The 20,585-nt window shown below is 39.5% G+C and overlaps 1 protein-coding gene across 10 annotated transcripts in view; it reads right to left on the bottom strand.

The window, feature by feature from the left end:
- The window catches only part of AFF2 (ALF transcription elongation factor 2), a 489,532-nt gene that overhangs the window by 38,189 nt on the left and 430,758 nt on the right, over positions 1–20,585 (bottom strand). For all 10 annotated transcript variants that reach the window (XM_055375542.2, XM_055375547.2, XM_004064980.5 and 7 more), the window contains one exon: positions 1,459–1,618. In XM_055375542.2, the coding sequence (XP_055231517.1) occupies positions 1,459–1,618 (160 nt within the window). The remainder of the gene's footprint in view (positions 1–1,458; positions 1,619–20,585) is intronic.

The following is a 20,585-nucleotide window of genomic DNA, read 5'->3' as shown; positions in this document are numbered from 1 at the left end:
ATCCTGAAAGGAATGTAAGCGCACCTCAAGTATAATTCAAAAGGAAAGGCTTTCCAGCTGTCAGAGTGCCAATGCCTTCTATGTGATGCTGTCATTCCCTGCAAACAAATCAGGCCTTTTGTATTTTTACTGAAGGACAAAAAGATTTTACTTCCAAAAAATAGAAACCACTGAGCTTTCCTCGGTGTATGGGCAATAACCAATTTATAGGAACATGCATGCAGACATTAGCATCCACTAAACCATGGCAATGATGCATACTACTCGGGTCCTTGATTCCTAACTCTGAGTTCTGCCATCAGTTTTATTAGAAGAGCTCTTCTTTTGAAAGCCATCAGCTGAGGCTTATGGTACCAGCCAATAGAGGGTGACAGAATTAAAAACACTTGAGTAGTTGTGATAGCAACCTGCACAAGACAATGGCAGGCAAGGGTTGAGGAAGTTGTATCAGCTGCCACTGTGGGCAGTGGAGCTTTCAGGTTGAGAACATCAGCTCCGGATACACATGGACCGGGGTTTTCAGTCCTGGCTCTACTACTGTCTATCTGTGAGGTCTTGGGAAAGTTCTTTTTAACCTCCTAGAACCTTATTCTCTCATTTGTAAAACAAAAATAATAATACGTACTCTGTAAGGTTGTCATGAGGATGATATGAGAAAATGCAAGTCAAGAGCTCAGCACAGTGCCTGGCACATGCATGGTCCATGTTCAACAGGTATTTCTAGTATTAATAGCAGTAATATTATTATTGTCTCCTATTTTTCTTTTCTGATTATTGAAAAACAAGTGTATGAAGAGCCGGGGGTTGAGGGTGGAATTTACTTGCTGTACCAAATGCAGGCTCAGGGAAATTGAGCGGCTATCCTGGACTCAGAGGGGATGTGAAGCAAATTCTTTTATTTCAAAATTATTATTTTAGTATTTCATGGAGCCGTGTTAAATGTTTTGGTGAATTATTATCAAACACACTTGAAGGATGCATATTAAAATAAAGAACATATAACATTTAAATAATCATTTTACCTTTAAGGAAAGCCATACTTCTTGGGTCTTACTTGCCAAGTGGCAATTCACACTTTAATCACTTTAATCTAGAGTAAGGGTTAGTGTCCCCAAGGCCAGAATTGGATCTTGACTGGCTTCATTGATTCTCTCAGAAGACAAGCTGCTAGTCTATTCATTACTATGCTAGTTTTACTATGCTAAGAGAAGCTAAGTGACTCACACAGCAAATCAGTCACACAGCAAAACATGTATGCATGTTAGGAGTATGTGAATATATGCTTTTTAAAAGTGCTGTTAAAAATCTGGGTACCTTTCTGAAGTGGTTATCGTGCTAAATTAATTATTAATTATTGTGCTGAAAGTGTGTGTGTGTGTGTGTGTGTGTGTGTGTGTGTTGAGGGTGCTGCCTGCGGGACAGGCAGATCATGGTTAGGGCCCTGGCACCTTCACTCACCTCTGGAGTTGCCACACGAGGTGCCTCATTAGATTCGCTGTCAGTGGTGCTACTTTCAGTGTCTGAATCTGACTCAGAGCTGCTCTCCGATTCGCTGGAGCTGCCAGAACCCCCGCTGGCTTGCACTGCAGGTGGGGGCTGGGGAGTGGCCAAGGGTGGGCTGAAAGAAAAACAACATAATTCATTGCCTCATTTACTCTCAAATAAGATGGAAAACAGCCCAGTTCAGCCGAAGGGCCTGTGATCTGTGAAATGCAGGTAGAGTGGGGTTTACCGTTCCCATTTTATAGATAGGAAACGTGAGGCTTAGGAGGCCCAGTGACTGGCCCAAGTTGAAAGGTTTGAAGAGAACCAGGCCTATGTGTATGCAAGTTCCTTGGCTTTCCATCACACTGCCTTGTCTTCCAGAAAAGCCTTGCCACCCTCACTCAACATAAAAACCTTAAGCCAAGTTTGCATGCCTTCTGGATGCAGATATAGATGTAGTGCCTTAGATGTTGAACTGTCCCATTTTTTTTCAGTTAAGGTAGTTTTTCATTTTTTTGTTGCCCCCTTGTTCAATACCCCACAGGTTCGTCAAGGGGCTCTGATCTTAGCTAAACATATGGTATATAGTTCTATTACCAAGAAGGAGTGAGTTCAACTATCATTTTAATTAGAGGAAACTGAGGTTCAGAAAGGGGGTGGAGCTGGTCTCTGCCTCACAGCTAGTTGGAGAGCCAAGACTAGCACCTAGTACCCTGGCCCCCCAGCTCCTTCAAAGGGCACTAGCTGTGCTGAGCATATTCATTGCTGAGGGCCTGGCGCTCAGCCCCAAAGTGACTAGAGTTGGTCCTCAATTTCTGTCTGTTGGGTGCATGAATAAGGGAATGAGACAACACACTTCTAGGCCTCCTCCACCATACTTTTTATAACCTCTTTGTAACTCTTACAAGGAGTTATGATCATAAGAGAGCAACCCACTGTAATGATTGATTTTAAATTTGTAAAGCTGACCAAGCAAAGCATTTGGAAAGTGACACCATTTGCTACTCTGCCTTTATTGATAATTAATACTCCTCTGTACCGATCGTTTGCTCTCTGCATCCTATAACAAGTCAGCCTCAGCTGCATCTTGGCACACTGGGGTATGCCATCACCTTTCTTTTTCTCATTGTTGCTTTGGACTGAATTTTGCTTTCTCTCAGAAATGGGTCTCTAAATTTGGGGGAAGGTTCTAATCTCCCTCTGTCTCTTCAGCCTAAGCCCTCTTTGGAGATCAGTTTAGCTCATGGGGAGGGGAGTGCTCAGGTCCTGTTTGTCTGTTTGCCATCTACTGGGCCTTCGCAGCCTCTTGCATGCAGCAGCAACCCGACTTGCTCTCTCCCTCGCATTCCCCAAATCTGAAGCAGCAGCTCAGTCAAGAGAGCCCAGTATGGTCCTGGAGGTCACCTGGTCCTGTGGCCCCATGTTCAAATGTGAGAAAGAGGATCTGCAAGAATTCCCCAGCCCCCAACTCAAGGAGCACAGACCTTTATTCATTGCCTGAACCCAAACGAGTTCATGACCCCACCCCATGCCCTCACTAGAGCCTCTTCTCCAACATTACAACTCTCACTCGCTGAGTTGGAGCCATACTGAGCTGCTGCTTGGGAAGGAATAGGATCCCTTCAAAGCCAGCATAGGCTTCTCATGAGTCACTACTCAGTGCAGAGGGCCTTTCCACTTCCTGTGCCGTGTGTCCTTAAAGACTGGCCCTTTAATCTCCCAGGTAGACATTTTCTTTCACATAGTGAAAGCTCATTTTAAACTGCTATCTGCTAAGTAAATGCGAACTACAAGTACATTTCTCTGTCAAGTACATCAAGAGATTAGGGAAAGTACAAGAAATAAGGAGACTACTGTATCTCCTGGGAACTGTGTGTCTTTCTCCAGCAGTGGGGGGAAAGGGAGGAGACCTATAACAGGGCTCCTATTTCCCTGCATTCCTTTGTAGATCTCTCTTTAGTGTCAGTAATGATACCCTATTTATGCAAAGTTCTCTTTAAATCTAATCAATTGTTTTTGTCTTCGGTTACTAAATAAAGATGGAGAGAACAGAAATCTAAGTGAGACTAATCCAGAGATTAGGCTAACTTGGCCTCAATTCCTCCCAAGTGAAGTTTTAAATATAACACAGAGCATCTGCAACACTGAGAATACTGGGTGGTGGATTGAGGGATAAAATCTAATTTGTATCCACATTTATGATTCTCAAGAGAAAAGGCTGTTTCCTAGTATCATTTCACATTTATGCACTCATTTCTTTTAATACGAAGCTGGTCATCCTGCTATTACTAAGCTAAAATAGACTCTAGGTTGACTTTGGAATATTTCTGGATAGAGTTCCACTTACTAGATAATTTTTTAGCAACTTCTGTAAGAAACAAAAAAACCCTGGGATTACTCCTTCAAAGCCAAATACATTAAGGTGATACACATGAAGCAGGGATGATTTATTTACCAAAATCAACTTATTCCTCAGCTAAATCAAAGTTCCATGGATTTAGTAGAAAAATTGGGGTGTGTGTGTGTGTGTGTGCGTGTATGTGTTTTGTATATATCTTTCCTATCTAAAGCCCTTCTGAGAACAGATGTATTTTAGTATTTGGATGTTTTTAATTTTAAAAAGTAATATGCTGAATATACCATATATAATATTCTTAGTGGGATCTGGATAAGCACCCCTTAATAAAACTTGTTACTATTGTTGCAGTAACATTCACAGTAAGAGGAATACATAAATGTTTTAAATAAATATCTTTACAACAGTTTAGGTCAGGTTTTATCATCAAAAGAGTTTGTCTCAAGGTTAGAAAAACTATTGGTTCTCAGAACTTTTTGAATTTCAGAAGTGTAAGAAATTATGGATGTAAATAGAAATCATATATGAAAATTTGACAATACTTATAAGTAGATATAAAGAAAGACATGAAATTAAAACTGTTTTAAACGTAAGGGCAACCTTGACGGAGACCCAATGAAATGAGACCTGAAATTATGTATCCTAAGAATTTTTATAGCTAAATCTGTTTCTGTGTTCTCAGGTGGGACTCCACACACAGTCAATTTTGACAATGAACACTTAGAGGAAATTAGTATAGGAAGAACAAGAAGAAGTACATCAGCTTTTTATACTTACACATACAGATATGGGGATAAGAAGGAGGGTGGACTTTAATTCATGAAGGACACCATGAGAACTCAAACTAGGGGTGAAGGACTTCAGTGTGTTAATGAAAAGGAATTGCTTTCTCCGGGAAGTTGCACAGTTGGAAATGGAGAGCCAACGTTTGTGGAAGGGAATAATGGTTGCTTAAATGGAGGCAAAATTGCTCTCACCAGCACCTTTCCTGTGCCTCTACTCTCCATCTTCTGCTCATGGGCTTGCTGGAGACTGTAGATGCAGCCAGTCTGCTAAGGAATGTAAGCTTTACATCTGAGTCTGGGCCTCATTTCCTCTGGGCCTACCTTGCGCCCGGTTGGGACTGCTCCCAGGGACAAAAAGTGAGTACAAAACTGAAACATTGTCTTTAAAAGCAGGACAAACATCAATGTCTGAATAGTTGGCTTAAGGCCACATTCTTGTCTGGAATATACCATGGAACTTTCAAGTTGGCAAAGCATCATAATATGTCACTTTCAGTTCTTCACTGAAATCTGTTAGCTGTTCAGCTAGTTAAATTTCCACTTCTGCTACATTTATTTTCATACGTTACTAATTTATTTTCCAGATGTACATTAAAGTGGCTATGAGTAAAGCTAGCCCATGTAATACTTGATTCTGCCTAGGAGATGAAAAACTAATGCACAGTTTATATATTCTTCATTCACTAAGACTGTATTAATGTTATTTTTCACACATCATTTACTTTCATATTTCAATAAACTGCTTTTAAAAAGAATGCTAGTGATTACAACAAACATAATGTCTGATACTAAAAATAATTAACATTTGCTATATTAAACCATCCACTCTATAGTCTGTAAATATTAAAAGTGTACTCAGTAACTTCACTACAATGTAACAAAACTTCTCAAAGGACCCACATTTGTAATGACTTCAAAGTCAACTGCTCAACCTTCTCAAAGATCAGATTTTGCTATCATATTCATCAGAATTTGCTATCGTATTCATCATTCATCTGTACAAAGTGGAACTAAGCTCCATTTTAATCCCAAACCTATTCATTAGGTCTTCATGGTCATAGGCCAGACTGGGGGCAGAGAAGATGGCTTAGCAAGTCAGTGACCCTAGCGGGGGAATCCAAAGCTGGGGAAGGTGATCAAAGAGTAGGCCAGTGGGAGAGAAGCTGGGGAGGCGTTTAAGGTGCCTTCTCCAGACACGGTTGACCCTGGTGGAAAGCTTGAGAGTGACAGGGGAAAAAGATGGGCTTTAAGAGATAGTCTGGGCACCCTAGACTCTATATGTGATAGTCTTTCTATGCTTACACCACCCAGACTCTTCTGCAATAAAGGGATTAATGTGTAGCACCATAATTAATGAATAGATGCAGATAAGATGGAGAGGCCAAAGGCCACATTGAAGAAACCGACTATTCTGCTTGAAGAAGACTCTGGGTTGGGGATGGGGGGAGAGGCACATATACTGAAAATTTTCAAACAATGTGCAGGTCTGCCCTGGCGGCAGGGAAAGAGTGGGCTTGTTCTGAACTTCCACGGTAAATACAAAACCAATGAGTTGGAGATCTAGTCAGGAAAATTTTACCTCAACATCAGGAAATACTTTTAAAAACTTACAGCTGACCACAGAAAGAATGCACTACCTTGCATGCCAGTGAACCCTGCACTTTAGGTGAGCAGATAGCCAGCGGCTATAAAGAATGTGGGAGAAGAATCCTTATTGTGGGTCTGAAGTGGGGTTGGATGATCTTTAGTATGGAGTCCTGATAAGTAAGCAACAATGAGGAAGGGGCCCCAGGTGTAGGAGGGCGCAGGTGGGGAAGAACAATGAACAATTGTTCTGAGAGATGGCTAATCCCAAACAATGACCTCATTCCACAGGCACAATGACCCTGTTTCATGGGCAAAATGACCTCATTCTGCACATAGCCCCCTCCAGCATGACCCTGTAAAATTTCCCTCCAGCCCCTGCCTCTTTGCAGACAGCCCCTTCTCTGCTGTTGCAAACTTGCAACATATTTTCATACTTTAATAAATCTTCCTTTCTTTACCTACAACTGTATTGGTAAATTCCTTTACCACTTGCACCACTGGCCCCACTACCCACAAAATTTAAGGTGTCTTCCAATTCAAAGATTATAATCCTTATGAACCTAAAGTGTATTGGGGATTTTAAGTGAGGCTGTTTATGGACTTTATGAGAAACATGTGAGGAGGCATTTGTGCAATCCAATCTGCTCCTTAAGGCAAGTCTAGGAATGTCCTGTCTCTACAATACTCTTATCAGTCACAGGGTTATTGTATAAACCTCACAGGATTAAAACTGCACTTCTGTAGGCTATTTTATAAGTCAGACTTTTTACTAATTCAGATTAACAGCCTCCAGAAAGCCAAACACCTGCACCAGTGCTGTTTGAGTCTAATTCTAATTTAACTGTAAATCCCTTTCTCTGGAGATAAACAGAGATGATGAATTGGCCATTCTGCTCCATCAAGCTGTGTGGGCATCCAGACTATGTATAGGAAATGTACATGGGAGGATTCTATAAGCAAGTCCACATATTGATCTTGGCGACACATTTCACAAGGCCCAGAACTTGCCAAAGACATGGAGCAAGACATGTTTAATGGGAGAGTCCTACATGAAACTCTCCTCTTCAGTTAAGACTTGCATGAATTTCATCAGCTTGACTGTGTTCCAGTTTTACTGGGATAAAATGTCTGTCTATTAGGTAATTTAGAATGGTTTCATATTTGATTTCATCATTAAGCTGTAATCAGATGAACTTCAGGCAAAGGAATCAACATCCACAGCTGATCTTATCTCCCTTCCTCCTTTGTTTTTGTCTCTGAACTCTGGGTTCCAGAACTGGAGCATTATGCCTGCCTCATCACATTAGGCCACCAGAGGCAGACACTCTGAACCCTGAACTTATTCTAGCTAGAGACTGGGAAGATTCCATTTTGTCTGTGTCAGCAGTTTTGAAATCTTCCCCCATCTCCCCTGTCCCCTGAAAATCCACTTAGCCCATTTCTGCAACAAATAGTGTATGCAGAAATAGAAAGCAATAGAAAGTGTACACAGAAGAATAATATATAAAACCGATAAAAACAGAATTGCTGTGGTGGAAAAAAGAAACAAGGCATGTGGAGAGGGGAGGGAGCCTATGTCCCCAGCAGCTTCCCTACCTCCTTGGGATGCCCCCCGAGCACAATTTGAAAATAAAATAATTCATATCCCAACATCATCACAAGCAAGTCACAATCAAATATATTTTCTGCTAATTCTCTGATGCTATTGATGAGCAGACAGTCGATTATGGTCCAGTTGTGATCTGGGCCACACCCTGATATAACTTCATAAAAAGATTGTCTTTGCCTAACATGTATACACTAAGATGTTTGTACTGTTATCTCATCCTGATGTTTGAAATAGAGCCACCTCGATTTACTTGCAAAGAGTAATAAGGAGGTCCACACCTATTCATTCCTATTCATTTTCTGAGACAAGTTACTATACATGACATTGCTTAAAGCCCTGAATGACTGAAGTGATCTGTGGTTGATGGAGTAATGACTGACCCAAAGATGTCCATATCCTGATCCATAGAACTTCTGAATATGTTACCTTATATAGCCAAGGAGATTTCACACATGTAAATATTAAGGATCTTGAGATGGGGAGATTATCCTGGATTATCCAAGTGGGCCCAGTGTAATCACGGGGATCCTTACAAGTGAAAGAGGGAGGCAGAAGAGGAGGCCAGAGTGATGCCATGTGAGAAAGACTTGACCTGCTATGCTGGCGTTTGAAGATGGACGAAGGAGGCCAAAAGTCAAGGAATGTGGCAGCCTCTAGAAGCTGGAACTGGCCCTCAGTTAACAGCCAGCAAGACAATGGAGAGTTCTGTCCTATAACCACAAGGAATTGAATTCTGCTAATAACTTACTTGAGTAGGAAACAGTTTGTTCCTTAGAACCTTCAGAAAGGAATGCAGCCATGCTGACACCTTGATTTTAACCATGTGAGACCCACATCTGACTTTTGACCTCCAGAACTCTAGGATAACAAATGTGTGTTGTTTTAAAGCACTAAGTTTGAGGTAATTTGTCGTGGCAGCAATAGGAAGGTAATACAAGATCCAAATAATTAAAATTCTGAGTGCACCCTCTTACACCTGAACAGATTTTCTTTTGTTTGTAAAATTTAGTTTCCCTTTAGAGAAGTCCAAACATATAAGCCCACCCTGGGAAGGGAACCTTGATGGCTAAATGACGTGCTGGGAAGCAGATCTCTGAGTAAAAAGACGCTAGTAGATTAATGCCACATCAATGGTGCCATGAGAGGTTACATCTTCCAGAGAGGCTGCAAAGAGACCGTTTGGAACTTTTATGATAACTGTAAATGACCGGCTTTTTACATTTTTCGATCACCAGCTGTTGGTTCCTATTTCTTCTAACTTACTCAACCCCTACTTCCTTTCTGAGATGATAATTATGAGCGATTTTGGCAATGGCTTTTCAGCACCATGTTTGACTCACAACTAATCAGGGCTTGGTTGTCCTTTCTGTAGATTGACCAGACTCAGGCACTTGGCCTCTTCTTTTCCTACCTGTGCCCCGTCTCCCATTTTCAATCCACTGCCACATATCTAGACAGCTGCATTTTCCTTACTGGTTTTAAAGAGTCAGTTTTAGTACAATGGGAAGAGCATAGGGTTGGAAGTCAGATGATCTGCTTTTGAGTGTCACCTTGGATACTTCATCATTGTATGACCTTAGGCTAGGCACTTAACATAAGGGTCTCAGTTTCCTTACCTGTAAAATGGGGATAATATATCACATAGGTTTTTAAGAGGGCTGGATGAGGTAATTTAGGTGAGAAAACTCACAAACCCATGCGTCTCCAAATTTAATGTGCATAGGAATCACCTGGAGATCTTATTAACCTGCAGATTCTAATTAGGTAGGCCTAGGGCAAGGTCTGAGTTCTGCAGTTCCAATATAATCACAGGTGATGCAGATAACTCCCAGTGGACCACATTGAGCGTGGCAAGGCTAATATCTACTTGGGGCTATTCAGATGGGAGCCACTGGGAGAAAAAGAAGTTGGTGAGTTACGAATTTGAAACTAAAGGCTAAAACCCAATTTTAAGGTGAACTGTGAATTTCACTTTTTCATAATTATTCTGTCCTCCTTTAGCAACAGAGAAAGTTGACTACCTTGTATCATTTTTAATCTGACTTGGTGAAATTTAAGCTTTCTTTAGGCAATTGTTCCTGAACAATTTCTATCAGATTCCTTCTGATAAGCTGGGATATCAGTTTACCACTTTCCTGAACCTACTTGCCCACACCAGCAGTTCACTTAATGTATGTTTCTTTCCTGTGAACACGTCCTATGGATCACTAATGACGTTCCAAGGTGGCTTGCCACTGCCCAAGCCAAGGGTCAGGGTCATAGCAGGCTATATCCATGGCCATAGTGGGGATCCAGGGCATAATTCATCCTGGTAGTGCTAGTGTTCATTATATGCCAGGAACTGGGCTGCTGAGCACTTTCCCTGCAGTTTCTCTCTTAATTTGCACCACAACACGATAAATTAGATACTCTTACTACTTCCAGTTTACAGCTGAGAATACTGAGATGTAGCACCAAACCATATCAAGTTGAAAAATAGTTTTAAGGATACTATGAGATTAACTTCAATATTGCAATTTCAAAGGAATGAAAAAAAGGCACCTGGATTCAACCTCACCATGGTACATGGTGAGGTGACACTATGGAGGATGTGAGCATGTTCCCAGTAAGACTGGCCAACGTTGGCTAATGGACCATTATGTCTTGAAAGCATTGCAATTTGCATATGGGAGAATAAGCTGATATTTCGGTTTCTATGGAAATAATTTAAAAAATCACACTGACTTTTCTGGCATGAGACAGAGCTGTTTCAATCAAACAGCCAAACAGGTGGGAAAAAAAATCATATAAATCCAAGTATTTTTGTACCTTTTGCCTTTAAAGCCCATTTTTAAAAATGGGAGCAAAGGAGAGAAGAAAGGCAAGCAAGTGGATGTGAACACTGACTCCCGTGAGCTCTGGCCTCTGCAAAGCTGAGAATGAATGATTGAGTGGCAGCTTGCATTCACAAGAAACCCAGAAAGGGCCAGCCTCCAGGAGTCTACAACAAGGTCAAGACCTTCCCATAAGGAATCACATCAGTTACAAATCGTAGGTGGAGCAGGCTGTGTACTTCCACTGGGTGTCTTAAACCCAGAAACTGCTTCCATGGAGGAATCTCCTCCACTGTGTTCCAAAAGCTGGCCCGGAGATGGGGCCCAACTGCTTGTCAGGAGAACCCAGGCAGCTGGCGGGCTGAATTCCCTAGGAAAGTACAAAGCATGCTTAGACAGGCACAGGTCTTCCTGAAGATAGTCTCACAGTGGCTTAGCATAAGCCTCCGCCTTTTTCCGTGCTTTAGGTCTTCTTTCCTATTACTCAATGTACTTAGACCTGCTGCTCAATTTGGGAAGTGGGCATTGCTCTTCCAATCTCTCCTTAGACTACATCTCTTTTGTGATGTTGGTCAATGCCATTCTCCTTATCAGTATTGTCTGCTTCCCTTCATGTCTGATCTGTTACCTGATGTATCACAGACACTTGATTTAGAAGGTAAGCTTCTAAGACCAGAGGCTTTATCAACCACATATTCTGTAAAATGCTTAGTGTGCTTAATACACCCTAGAGTAAAGCCACAAAGAAGTCTTCTCTATAAATCTCAGGGAGTACTGTCCACAGACATATCCTCTGCCTTTGGGTAGGCACTTAACATCCCTATTGCTCTGTGACTCTATGGTTCCAAGAGGATATCATCGTCATTGGATCAATAAGATCAGAATACTTCTAAGTGCAGAGCACTTGATAGTTTTCAAGCAAGTTAACTCCCATGATTTGATTGCCACAAGAACACTAGAAGGTAGAAGGAACAGGTATCGAAGGATACCTATTCACTAGGCTGCTGTGACCATCGACTAAACACGGTCAAGCTAGAGGCAATGAGAAAAATCAAAACCCACGACAAAACTCATCTTTCTAATCATCTCAGAAAGCAATAAGACTCAAAATTAATCCAAAAAGTTTTCTTCAGCTGACCTAATGAATCTGGTTGTAAGAATTTGGTGTTGAAAACACTGAAGGACACCAACGCTGTGTGCTAGGAAAACCTTGTTGCAGTCGGCCTATTCAAAGTCACATACGCAATTTCTGAAATAAAAGTCATATAGTTTCCTTACTGAATGAATCTTACTTCATAATTGTATTGTAAACACGATCATCAGAAATCTAAGTGAATGGCAAAAACTGTAACTTGCAAAATTGCTGTATCTAACCCTCACAAGGCAGCAACACAACATATTGCCAAGAGAAGTGGATGATGTACAGACAGCCCTTCTGGGTGGTCACCCAGACTAGCCCATACATTCCTAATCAGGAAAAAGTCACTGACTGTCTTCCACCATGAAAACGTCTTAAAGATGTGGTCAAAGTCAACACTTATTGGTTCCACATCCTCACCACTAGAAACTTCTTCAGGCCTAGTAATTAGGCTTTGAAACTCTTTTGGCTACTAAAACTGCTTCTTAACTGCCAGCAACAACCCTTCTCTTCCTGACTCATCATTGCCAATCCAATGTTCTTTTCTTTTCTATTTTTTTTTTTTTTCTGAGATGGAGTCTCACACTATCGCCTGGGCTGGAGTGCAGTGGCGCGATCACGACTCACTGCAACGTCCGCCTCCTGGGTTCAAGCAATTCTCCTGCCTCAGCCTCCTGAGTAGCTGGGACCACAAGTGTGTGCCACCATGCCCGGCTAATTTTTTGTATTTTTAGTAGAGATGGGGTTTCACCATGTTGGCAAGGCTGGTCTCGAACTCCTGACCTCGTGATTCACCCACCTTGGCCTCCCAAAGTACTGGAACTACAGGCGTGAGCTACCGTGCCTGGCCGCAAATCCAATGTTCTTTTCTTACTTGCCTTGACCTCATTCCCTGGTGAACTAAAAGCTTTGCTCTTTTATACTCACCCTCTGTGACAATATGTTGTATCATGAGATCTCTCCATTTCAGAATTCACAATGACTTTCTGGCAGATATATACACTCTTTGCTATAAGGTTTTCAGAGTTAGATCTCTATCAACACCCTACCTTAGTGTCAGTTTTATTTCTGATTGTTATTCCCAACACAAATGCAACTTTTGTCTCCTCTCTGCTCCCACATTGCCTCCATGCCTTTGCTTATCCTGTTTGCTCTATCTACAGTGACACTTTTCCCCTCTCTTCTGCTTGGTTAAATCTTTATCTTTCAAGCTCAAATTCAAATAATATGAAGTCATCGCTAATGACTTTTTAATTCTTACAGATATCTCCCCGTTTTGCATCACAGTTTATCACTTCATTAATCTCAGATGATTTTATTTCGTTGTGCTAACCTGCACCACTAAATTGTACATTCCTTGATGGCAGGGACCAGAATGTAAAGTCATTTTGCATATCCCATGGTGACAGGCATGATAAATTGTATATAATTTTCTTGTTATAAGAAAATACTTCAGATGGCTTTATAATATATAGAAATGAAGCACAAACAAAGTCACCTGGTAAAGAACAATACTTAACTGTGAAATGTCTATGTGTTACTGGTTATCAACAGAAGCCAGTACTTAGGCCAGCCTATGGAACACAAAAACATCGTGAAGCATAAGTTAATTTGATAAAAATAATCAGGCAAATAGGTTGCATGATGATGGATTTGTAACCTTTCAACTGCCTCTATGGATGCTGGCCATATGACACAGTGCCCAACTCCTTCTTCAGCTTCAGTTTCATTGACAAAATGCAAAGTATCTGGATGGATATTTTTAATGTAGTTGGTATTTAGAGCAACAACCATTGATGGGTCGCAGAGTGCACAAACATGCATGAACATGAAAAACAAATGGTGTGGTTCTTACTGAAAATGAATGCTACATACAAACAGACCTTCCTGTTTTTAATTAGAATGATGACTCCATTATTCCAATTTGTCTAAGATGTGAGTTACTCTAATCATGTCATTTTGATACATTAGCCAACCCAGCCTACATTGTGCCTGTTATCAACTCCCTCTCTAGTTGATGATTTTTCCAGTGGCATAATTAATTTCCTCAAAGAAGAAAAAATATTCAATCAGTTTGGGATTAAATATGAGGTTGAAGGACTTTCAGAAAAGGCAGAGTTAAATCTCCCGGCCCACGTGCATTGCTAATTATGACACACTCACATTAAGAACAAGAAGGTGTTCCCTTCTCATGATAAATGGGCCTGGAAATCCTCCCCAGCATTTACTATAAATCACAAAGACCATTAATAAACAATCAGAAAAAAAGGCAGTTTCTACAAAAATTCATTCCCATTCTTTGCCAAAGACTATCAATGTCATATTTAAAGCTGACATCTTAAATCTTCTACAGAAAAGCCCTCTAGTCAAAAAGCCCAGCTATTTTAAACAGAAGTTCTTATGCCTGTTATTTTGAATGACAGCATAGGAAATACTAGATCTTTAGTCTGCCTGAAAATCTTACCTTCTAGCTAATAGTCTCCCTTCTCATCAATGTTAAATTGAAGGAGGCCAAGTGCAAATGGGAGAAGAAAAGAGGAACACAATTTCCTCATGTTAGGGGAACTCATTTGATATTGTACCCAACTTGCCTTTGACGTCAAGAGGAAGTCTGTACATGGCCACCAGTGATAAGATAGCTAAGTACAGGCAGCCTTACTCAACACTGACTCCTGTATGTGGAATGGCAGGGCTTACAACTAGATCAATAGCAAGAGGAATGACAATCCTGTGGTACAAATGAACACAGAGTCTATTAAATGCTGACATAGAAAGAAATGGAAACAAACTTAGGCATTTCACCAAGAACTGGCAGGACCTGTGATGATGACAAACAGGCTGGTGGTAATAAGGTCAGGATGTTTGGTTTTGTTATTAAGAGGGATTTAGGAAATTTAGCAATTTCAAAGAAGGAAGAATTTAGAATAAAATGGATTTAAAACAGGAATTAAAATACCTTCTGGGGTTAAGCAGATTACATTTGTGGTCAACCACTTCATCAGAAAAATCTAGAAATCTGCATTTTCTGCAGGTTACATCATATGCCCTTTTAGTATGTCAACAGCAAATCACAATGCTACAGGGTCCCTACCTACTAAATTCAAACAAATGCACATCTTAGGGATTATAGTGTAGACAAAGCTTTGACAACTTGGGGGGTGGGGTTTAAATGTCCAAAACAAACAAATAAACAAAATATTCTCACTTGCAAAGCATGGGAGACATGTACTTTTAGTGAGATGAGAGTAATTTCTAGTCTGGTGGTATCAACATCTGAAAATCCAGTGCAGTTTCTGTGAGTCCCATACTACTACAGCTTCTTAATGACAAAACCTGGGTATGTTACTGTGCCAGTTAGAAACTTGGGCAAAACACTGGCAGAGAGATATTTTCCAGAAAGGTTATATGCCAAAATGTTCCCTTTCACTATAATTATATTTCAATACTCATTTCAGATAACTGTGCCTAAATTCAAGGTGTTTAAACAAGAGATAATATGTGTGTGCATGTGTATATATACCTGTGCCTCGTGAATGGATGAATGTGTGTGTATGTATATATGTATGAATGCACGTGTGCAAGTCTGCATTTGAGTGAGTGTATATGTGAGAGTGTGTACACCTGTTGGTTAAAATCCAAGATGGCTAATACCAAGAAAGTAGAATCATTTCAGCACTAATTGAGATGGCTGGCTAAGAAGTAAAAACATTGGGAGAAGTGTCATCCTTCAAATGGTGTGCATAACATTAATTTAAAAATAATGTTACTATTAGCTGGCTAAGGACAGAAATGTTGACTTCTGCAGCACATGTTGGCCATTAGTCATTTATTAAAAATGATATTGCTGCCAGCCAATGTATATACAACAACCCACATTTGGGTTCTAGCCATGATTACCAGCATACACATATGCACATTCATATGTATGAGAGTCAAATGTAACATTTTCATCATATACACAAAGATTAGTGTTAAAATAAGAATATATAAAGGCAAAAAGTCTGAAATAATTGAAATGGTCGTTATTTTTCTCTTTTGGGCATGACCCATTTAATATCCAAAGAAAATGTCAACACTTTCAGTTATGCATGGAACTCATGAAAACTGATAGGCTTCCAGTGGCTTGGTACAACAATGAGGAAGTGATCTACTCTTCTAGTAGTATAGATAATTTATACAGAGCTAGTATAAATGGTCTTTTTTATATATTCAGTATATTTCAATCTTGCCAAGGGAAAAATAAAAGCACAGAATTACTTTTCTTTCCTCCTTCCTCTTTCTTGTCTTCCTCCTCCTCCTGCTCCTCCTCTTCCTTAATTTTCATCTCTTTGTGGTATCCTACTTGTAAATGTCTCATTATTCAACATAATGCTGTACATTTTTAATGGTCCTTTATAATATGTCTGAATTATAAAATGACTGGAAAGTCCATTTTTAGAGATGTTTCCAGTATATGCACTTTTTGAATTATTTGAGTCATAAAGGGAGAAGATTTTTTTCTCCAAATCCCCTCTAAATATCTTGCATACCTATAACAGGATGAAGCTACAAAAATAACATGGTAAGTCAAATATTTAAAAGTTTTTAATATCTGTATTTGAAATAGTTCTTATGTAACTCCATTCTAGAATGAACAAGGAGAAAGAACCTAACCTCCTGTGATTTGCATGTTACTAATGTTGTTACAGAAGGGCAAGAAAGGGCATGACATCAACTGAAACATAAAGATATTTTAATCAATGCTTTCCTTGTTGTGCTCTTTCTTTAGTGATTGCATCTTTGGGAGGCCATCCTGTGTTAAGAGGATCTGTAAGAGGAGACCAAAGCAACTTTTGCGGTGTGGTTTTACTTTCCTTTAATACGATGGTTTATACACTGTGGTTTATTCATTTATTGGTCTGATGGTTTTTATGAGTTGTGATTCAACATAGGTTCTTTTTTAGTATCGTGCTTTATAAAGATATGGAGAATGTAATATAAGTCTGATACAATTATGGTTATGTGCCACGCAAGACAATACTGTCAATATAAGGAGAGTCTCAAAAGCTGCTTAGCAAAATGATCTTAATATACAAGGCAGTGTGAAAATGTAAGAGGAATCTATAATGACAACGAAGATTAGCCATTTGCTCTCTAACCTTATTTACAGAAGCAATCAGAGGTATTCAGGTCGAGTTAATGACCATGTCTCCAATTAATTCAATTGTCTACAAACAACACTGGTGCAGTGGCTGTCTCAAAGTCTGCCACACAGTCTCAGAGGGAATACATAAGACTCCATTAAAAGTGACAATCATAATGCATTTATTACTGAAACACTATTGTATTATAAATAAATTCCTCATGTTAAATTATGCTCCATGCTTTAACAGAAATTCAATTACTGAAATAATAAAAAGACGGTGTATTTGCCAAGTGCTTGGACTATAATTTGGCTGCTTAGTTACCAGCGGCTGGCTGTTTTGCAATTTTTTCTTCATAGACTATTTCTTTTGAATAAATGCCAGACTTTTTCATACAAATTTTATGAACAAGTTGCAAAATGAAATTTTGAGCTTTTGAATCCAATTATGAAAGACATAACTAAATCTATTATTGAAAAACAATTCTAGTGAGCCCTTTCTGCTGCTGTTGAGAACTGTCTGGTAATTGAGGTAAGCACAGGTGCTGCTCATTATGGACCATTGTGCACCATCTGAATCCTGGGAACTGTGGAATTCACATGGTTTACACTCTGTTTGTGTGAATAACAAACAGGCCTGATTCTGCGCTTGTTTGTACAAGCTTGTACACAGCTCATTTGGGACTTTGAAGACACCTGCTTACCCTTTTGAAGCCAAAACAGTATCATTTATGTTCTGGCTATCCTTTCGATGACAATTTTGCAAAGGCAACATATTTTGCACTCTCCCTTCATTCCCACTATCTCCTCCACCATGCAAAAATTCCAACACATCTTTGTCTTTGGCAATAGAAAAATTAGTTGTGTAAAGCTACTACAATTATCTAATGACCAGAGATGACCCAAAGCTGTAAGATATATATGGGGGAAAAATGAATCAACTCTTCTCATGCAAAGTTGTTTTTAAGAAACCAGAGGTCTAAGGTGGACTGGAGATATGATTTAGTTGTGTTTAGGGCTAGAAGATTTTCTTTATTTCCCTTTCTTTTCTTCTTTCTTCTGAGTCCTCATATTTGTCTTTCTAATGTCTAGTCTCATAGTTTTTAGATGGATCATTTGGAAGCAGAGAACCTTATAATCACAGACTTTTTTCCTGCCTTTATAATGCAAAGGAAAAACTATTCTTAACTGTGGTCTCCTCTCCTATCCCATAGGACTACCAGCCTAGCCGGCAGCCATCAGTTGAGCTGGTTTGCAGGAGAAGGCTAGAGCCTGCACTGCATTACTGAGCCTCTGAGTAATGTCACATATTAACCTGAGTATTTCAGCCCTGCCGTAGCTTCTCAGTGCTCCTACTCACTTTATTCGATGACTTTGCATTTTCCCTTGATATACTGAAGCTCTTACGTACTGAAAAGATCACACCTAGAAGATATGTAGTAATGAAGTGGTAGTTCTGCTGCAGAGCATAACCCAAATCTGGATTACTCCTAACCTCAACCCCAACTTTGAGTCCCCTCAACTGTAGCCCGTTTCCCACAGTGACTAACCATAAAATGTGACATTCTAAAAACCTACATTTGTGAATCCTGTGGTGGGAGTTTGATTTCATATGAATGCAGAAAAATAGTTGGAGGCATAGGGAATGATAAATAAAAGCAACAGAAGAAATTACGGATGCAACAATATATGCTTGGAAGTCTACTAGGAGACATTCCAATTCACCACAGTGGGAATGTAATCTTCCAATTTAGCAAACATGTTCACTCCAAAGTCCTAGAGAAGTGTCATGGCGAAGCAGAGTAGTGAAGCCATGTCCCTTTGCAAAGGCATGATGGAATATTACCGACTGCACTGCTAACTTGACACTTGATTACACTTCTATTTACCTTGTCCATCAGGCAAAGTTACAGCCTTGACAATGCCTAATAAAGCCAATCAAAGTGGGTATCAGCCAAAGTAAATTCCTGCATGTCAGATATTAAATAGGACTAATATGGTTTGACAGTGCTCCACAGAAGGCATATTGGAATCTTACCTTTTCCCTTATCATTATCACAGAAAACGCAAGGTAAATTTCTGCAGGAGTATAAATAATTTGGAAACCCTCATAGACAATATTCTATTGTGTGTCTCATTTGCACTTAAAAAAAATCTGCCCTACAGACCTTATGTACTTTTAAGATTTATCTGAAAGATCCACGAAGAAGACTTCCAGTCAAAAAAAGTACATATTTAATGGAATTAGATCTCTAGGCAAGAAAATGTCAAAAGAAAAGGCAAAATATTAAAGTGAATGCGAGGTGCTCTTTTCCACGGCTTTCCTGCTTTGATAAATATCTTCTAGGATGTCATTTACTAGAAAGTCATGATTTTACAAAAAAAAAAACCTAAAGTATAAAAAATACTCCCTCTATTGCTGAAGTAAGTCACTATTTTCACATTTCTCTCCAAATTCTGCTTTTGTCAGCCAGAAGTCTTCTTGATATTTGCCTTTATATCTGCCTTTTTATCATTCTTATAAAAAACACAGCAATTCTTGTGAAACATCAAAATTGCCAAGGCAGGAGCAGAGCTGGAGAGCTGTGCTTATTCCAAGTCCTGATTTCCCTCTGGCCTTTAGGAGGAGGCAATTTCACATGAAACCAAGGATCACGAAGTTGGGTGTCTGCTGAGAGCTTCAGAAAGGTCTGGTATGTGTTGATCTGGACTTAATTTGTCCATGAGAGTGAAGAGCACTAATAACATTACCTCTGAAAATGAGCTACTGATATAGAAAAGGATGATAGGAATATGAAATTTGGGCATAGAATTGTATAAGAATGCACAGATTCATGTGTGTGTGTGTGTGTGTGTGTAGTTTCAAATGACACAAGTTTAAGCTTATTGTTAGCCTATCAACAATCTGTAGCTTATAAAAAGAAAGTCTTATATAAACCTAATTTCAAAATATGTTATGTTCCTCTCTCTTCTGAGTCTAACGCTTGAGTGTAAGACCTAACAAAGTTATTAGGACATCATGCATATAAATATTTTTTGTCCAACATGGTTCTTTTGTCACCATTTTGTGTGTGTGTGTGTATATATATATATATATGTAAAATAGTGATAATACCAATAAAACTTTGTTTGTTGAGTTCTTAATGTGTGCCATGACTTTGTCCAAGGTATCACAGCCAGTAAATGGCTAGAAAAAAAAATTAGGCTTTTTGGTTGTTTTTGTTTTGCCTAAACACACTTTGAAAAATTATGCTCTATTTCAACCAATCACCCATCCATATATGTATATTCAGACAAACCCATTGAAGAGCTAGTCCTAAAATCTTTAAACATATGCTTTCATAAAATTATTTGCAGCCTTCTCTCTGCCTTTCAATGACAATTGAAAATGCATGTTTATCTATGATTCTTCAGTTAATAACAATGATGATGATGATGATGGTGATGGTGATAGCTACTTTTATGAGACATACTGTGTGTCAGGTAATGTGCTAACTACTTTTCATGAAACCTCACTTCATCCTTATAATAGAAGTATGGTGCACATGCTGTTATTACCTTCACTTTACAGGTGAGCAACTGAGGTGTAGAGGCGTTAAGCAACTTGCATCAAGGTTCGAATGAGAGTCTTTCCAATCACAAAGGCTGTATGATCTTTTACTACTATGCTATGTTGAATTGACTTGGAAT

Source organism: Gorilla gorilla, chromosome X, assembly GCF_029281585.2.
Source record: "Gorilla gorilla gorilla isolate KB3781 chromosome X, NHGRI_mGorGor1-v2.1_pri, whole genome shotgun sequence".
NCBI lineage: Eukaryota > Metazoa > Chordata > Mammalia > Primates > Hominidae > Gorilla > Gorilla gorilla.
The sequence above is the reverse complement of the archived record's forward strand: the minus strand, read 5'-3'. Positions and strand labels throughout refer to the sequence as shown.